At 28.6% G+C, this 6,000-nt stretch overlaps 1 protein-coding gene across 1 annotated transcript; it reads left to right on the forward strand.

The window, feature by feature from the left end:
* Window positions 1-3,059: 3,059 nt before the first annotated feature.
* On the forward strand, window positions 3,060-5,530 carry OCT59_017889 (uncharacterized protein; the record flags this gene model as incomplete). Its single annotated transcript, XM_025320089.2, has 8 exons — window positions 3,060-3,335; window positions 3,410-3,567; window positions 3,694-3,776; window positions 3,872-4,080; window positions 4,146-4,463; window positions 4,548-4,818; window positions 4,911-5,227; window positions 5,309-5,530. The coding sequence occupies 8 exons, from the start codon at window positions 3,060-3,062 to the stop codon at window positions 5,528-5,530; spliced, it is 1,854 nt and encodes a 617-aa protein (XP_025172184.1).
* Between the last annotated feature and the right edge of the window lie 470 nt (window positions 5,531-6,000).

Raw genomic sequence — 6,000 nt, forward strand, 5'->3', positions numbered from 1 at the left:
TATAAATATATAATATTGCTTCAATACAAATATTAATTATTGACCAAAGCGTTAGCGAAGGACTATTTACTGTACTAAATTTGTTTTAACCCCGTTTTTTGTCCCTGTCACAATCGACAATTTTATTTCCTTTTTTTGAATATGTATCACGATTTATATAACACTACCTATTTGACCCCTGAAATATGACAAATAACATTTGCAACGCGAAGGATTCCGTTTTCCTAGTATATTTACTAATGTAGTTTTAATAAAGATATTTGAGATTTTACAATATATTGATTAAATTTATTAATTATTTATACTGTACAATACATTTGCTACTAAATGATTACGAAGTTTAATAATTATTTTAAATTTTTTTTTTGAAAAAAATTGTAACGACTTTGATAATAAATTCGTGACAATTTATTGTTACTTTATCTGTAGCTCAAGTTTTATGATCAGTAAATAAAGCGTCTATTATAAAGAAATTGATAAACCGAATTATAAAAAATTTACATATTAATAAGTTTGGTATAACAATAATATTTATTTTACCGAACTCTCAGTATAACGACCTAAAATTATCTGAACGGAGGGTTCGTTATATCGAGTTCTGACTGTAACTCCGAAACTTACTATACGTTTTTAAAATTCCAAAGGTCGAAACTACAAAAGAAAAAAAAGAAACATTAGCCAATGTTCTAATTAGGAAAAAAAATTAAGGTTTAGAACAGCGTAACTTGCCATTTTCACAAAAGTCCAAATCCTACAAAAAGAGAAAAAAAAGAAACCTTAACGTTAATAAATATTTCTTTAAAAAGTGAAGTCTTGAAGTCCAACTTCGAAACTTACCCAATGATCCATACAAAATATAAAAAAATGATTTTTTTTAAAAAAATTTTCAAAATGTTTCAATAACTTAAAAAATCGGAACTGGCTGTCTAAGAAAAAGAAAAGAACAGTTAATAACAGTTTGTTAAAAGTAAATGAATTAAAGAGAAAAAAAAACAAAGAAAAAACTCGCCAAAATCCGCGTCCTAAAAGTCATTAGTAACATTTCATTGGAAAAAATAATGTTAATGAACAATCAATCCACTTATCGAAATTCAGATCTACAACCAAAACTTTACAAGACCTACAAAAGAAAAGAAAATGAAGATATTGTTAGTAAATATAATAAAAAATGTTAATTAAAAAATATGAAGTACTTTTTTTCAATCCAGCATCCAGAGTCCCCAAAGAACCAGCCACCAAACTATAATAAATAAAAGAACGAATTATAAGTAAAAGATGTTTCATTTTTTAAAAGTAAAAAAAAGTTAACAACTTACCATAATCCTGCATGCAAAGAGACTGGAGTGCCGTAATAAGAGTTACAAGAGAAAAATGTCTAACATTATATGAAATAAAATATTTTAACAAAAAAAATAAGAAATTATTTAGACTTTTTTTACAGGGTAGAAGTAAAACTGAAACGTTACTAAACTAGAGTTTGGAACCGGTTAAGACGGTTAACCGGTTAAGGTTTTTTGGACTGGTTCCAAGCTCTAAAAGGAAAGAGAAAGGACGAAGGAAAGGGAAAGTAAGAATAAAGGTAAAAGTTTAAAAGTTAAACTATGGCTGTATTAGTATTATTTAGTAAAATAGTATACAATGTTATACACGAACTAGTAGAATTTTATTATGATTAAAAAGTTAGCAATCACGTTTATTAGTTTATCACATTCACAAAAAATTAAAAAAATTAGATGTATAAAGTAAACGCTTTTATTAGAATTACATGCTTATTAAATGCTATTGGTTACATAATAGGTGCAAAATAAGCGGTAAATTTTATTAAACTAGGCGCAGATTTGTCTGCTTACTCTGCTATATAAATTTGTGGACCGATCACTTAACAATTAAGCGACAATTCTGCATCTACGGATTAACCCTATCCAGACTGATCTTCGAATCGGTCCTTGCAGGACTGCATGATGCTGTAACATTTATTTCACTATGACTCTATAAAAAATTTTCTGGGTAAAATTCATTCCAAATAACTCTGATGTGTGAAAAAATTTTCTAAAAAATTTTTTATAGGGCGGACTAATTCGGCAAAATATACAGCAAATAAATCTTTTATTTTAGCAAACCGAAATTTGATGACATGCCTAATTTAGTAATTTAGCAATATGGAATGGCATTCCTAATTTGGCACCATATACATGCAAAAAAAAGTTTAGTAAAGACAAGTCCCGTAAAGCGTCGAGATCTAAGGTCTTAGCGGAAATTATATAAATTAATCTAAGTTAGTTAATTTAGGTTTTAGAATACGTGGGTAAAAAGAGTGGTTAAACGATACAAAATTTATTTTTATAATTTTTAGATGTTCATTTTTTTTACTCCTTAAAATTTTTTTTTGTGTTTGTTAGCCCTTTTGGGTTAGTTTTATTTTTTTTTCCTTTCCCCTTCGTTTTCCCTATACCCCCCTTTTTTGAGCCGACGGGCCTACTAGTTTTTACTTTTAGGTTAGTTTGTGTAGTTTAGCATTGTTGCATTACATTATAATGTATAGCCATAAATCAAACTACAGATCCTGTAAAAATTTTTTTTTCTATTCAATAAAGTGTGATGGATATGCTCAAAAAAAAAAAAAAAAAAAGGCAAAAAAAAGTTTAGTAATTTTGCTCATCAGCATAAACCATTTCATTAGTAGAATCTTTATATGGTGAAAATATTACTCTTAACATTCAAGTTTGAGTTTTGATTAAATCAATTATACAACAGTATCTACTATTTATAAAAATCTGTACCAGACTTTTCAAAAACCAAGTTATTCTATAAATAAATTCGCCAATTTCCTAATATGATTAGCAATTGATTCCTTTATCTAACGCTATTAATTATCAACAAGAAAAAATACTTGATTTGTACAAACAAAGTATTCCGTCTACGAAAGCAAGTACTTAAAATTATATAAATAGATATTGATTCATATTTTATCGTTATATTTCTAACATTGAAAAAAAAAAATATTTGATTTTCTTTTCTTATTTGATTTTCTTTCTTATTTGATTTTTTTTTATAAAAAAATGTCATCCAATTTGAAATTAGATAAAGAATTAAAAGATGATGCTGAAATTCGTAACCTTTGGTTAGAGAGCATCCACATCCGAGATCAACAACAAATATTTAAAAAGACCAATGAATTTTATGATTTTATTATTGTTGGAGCTGGAACTGCAGGATGTGTATTAGCGAGAGAATTGATTTATAATATTCCCAACATTAATATTTTGGTATTAGAAGCTGGTCCACCAAATACGCAAGTTAATGATATAATGCGTTCACCATGTGCTTTTCCTTCGGTATGTTTCGTTGTTTTGATATTATGAAGTTAATTGTTTATAAAATCCTTTCATTGATGATTTTATATAAATAGGTTCATCGAACAAGTGAAACAGATTGGGGATATTCTACAGAAGATCAAAAAATGTCCAGTATTGTTGACCCTACTAAAGAAGTATTGAATAAAGGATTTCCTTATGCACGTGCCAAAGTTATTGGAGGATGCAGCACTGTGAATGGAATGATTTATATGTAAATTTTTTTTTAAGTACTTCAAATTTGAAAGCTGTTTAAAATCTCTTTTTCTTGTTGAGATTGAATGTATAGTACGAAAATTTCAGTTTTATATTCTTACTTTAAATGTTACGATTTCTTTAGACGAGGTCAAAAAGCTGATTACGATTTTTGGGCTACTCAAGGTCCTGAATATAAAATTTGGGATTATGATCATTGTCTTGAAGGTTAGTATCACATACTATGTATTATATATATATTTATTTTATTTATGGAAATTTTAATATTATTACTCTATTTTAAATCTTTTATTTAATAATAGCTTTTAAAGCAGTTGAAAACAATGCGCGTAAAAGTCCTGATGAAGAATTTAAAAAATATCATGGGTTCAATGGTTTACTTAACGTACAAGATAGTTCAAATGACAACTATGATATTCTAAAAGATATTTATAAGATCGCAAACAATCTTGGAATTCCTTATAATAATGATTTTAATGGCGTTAAACAAAATGGAGTAGGAGAATATCAGGTAAATAAGTTCCAAGCTAATTTTAAACGTGTTCTTTTTAATTTATTGATCAATTTAATATGTAGCATACGATGAAAGATGGAAAGCGCTTTTCATTGGCTGATGGTTATTTAACAGATGCATTAAAAAAAGTTGAGACTTATCCCCCTTCAAAACCATTCGAAATAGGGTCTCCTCACGGATTAAGCGATGATGCTGCAAAATTCGTGGCAGTTAATGTTAAATCTTTTGCCCACATGTTAAATATTATTTGGGATGAAGAAAAGAAAGATGAAAATGTTGCAATTGGCGTGAAATATTTTTATGATGGTAGAGTCCATGAATCTTTTATTGCTCCAAAGGGCGAAGTGATTATTTGTGGTGGTGCTATTAATAGTCCTCAGGTAATTTTTTTTAAAAAAAAATGAAATGAAATGATAGATTTTCAATAAGACAATGAACTGATGGTGGTATTTGATAATTTTAAGATTTTAATGCTCTCTGGAATTGGACCAAAAAGTAATTTAGAAGAAAATAATATCAAAGTTCGTAAAGAATTACCAGTCGGACGTAATTTATTGGAACACCCTGAATGTTGCATCACTGCCAAAGTTTCTGTTCCGAATTGTACAAGTGCTTCTCAATTACATTATTCAAGTAATGGTCTTGAGCTTGGAATGTTTTATAAAAGTGATATTAATGGAAAAGTTCCTAGCCAAAAACATTTCCTTGATGAACGTCCTAATATTCAATTTTATGGTAAGTTAATATCTGAAATACTATTTTTTAAAAAATATTATTAATAATTTAATATTATAAAATGCTTTTAAAATCAATTTATAATTTTGTAGCGAGCACAACTCAATTCGGACCTGCTCTTATTGAACCAGGAAAAAATGAAATCCTTACTTTGATATCGGTTCTTAATCTCCCATCAAGTGTTGGTCATTTAGAATTACGTAGCTCTAATCCATTTATACATCCAAAAATATTTCTTAATTTTTATGAAAAACCTGATGATTTGTATAATATGATGAGCAGTCTTAAACTGTCACGTGAAATACTTAAACAACCTCCATTAAGTACCGTTTGGGGTGTGAAAGAAGTTGGATTTGGTATAGATAAAGAGATGAGCGATGAAGATTGGGAACAATATATTCGTAAAATGGTAAGGTTCGATAAATTTGATTAATAAACTAATGGAGCAGATGAGTTGAGGTTTTACAATGACTTTTTTCTCTCATTCTAGTCATTCACATCATATCATCCATGTGGTACTGTAAAGATGGCACCAGAATCTCAAGGAGGATGTATTAATCATCGTCTTCAAGTTTATGGAACCAAAAATCTTCGAGTTGTTGATGCTTCAATCTTTCCAACTATTCCGGCTGGTAATCTTAATGCCCCCACTGCTATGGTTGCATGGAAAGCAAGTAGATTAATTAAGGAAGATTATGAAAATAAAGCTTAATGATAAAGAAAGTATTCTTCTTTATAATGATCGTGAATTCTGTAAAATGAGTATTAATTAAGCTAAAGACATAATAACACCAATTTTACTTTATAATATAGACCTGATTGTATTCAGAGAATTTTACTTTACTCTTAAGCAAAAAACCACTGAATTTAATAAATTAAATCAAACAATATGTATTATGTTACAAATAATCCATCATAAGACATATTATAATACAAAGTAATTACAACCTAAAAGGTCCAAAAATTTTATTGGGTCAAAAGGTGGATATTTCTAGTGCTCCACATGAGCCAGTTCAGCTTGAGCCAGCTCGTGAGCTAGGCAAGCTGAGCTACAGCTCATAATCAATTTGGTTCAGCTCATTTGAGCTGAGCTTTGATACAGCTTGTTCAAGTTGGCTCACAAGCTATAAGCTGGCTCACGAGCTCCAGAACTTTTTTTCTTTATTATTATTATCATTATTA

Source organism: Rhizophagus irregularis, chromosome 26, assembly GCF_026210795.1.
Source record: "Rhizophagus irregularis chromosome 26, complete sequence".
NCBI classification, from domain to species: Eukaryota; Fungi; Glomeromycota; class Glomeromycetes; order Glomerales; family Glomeraceae; genus Rhizophagus; species Rhizophagus irregularis.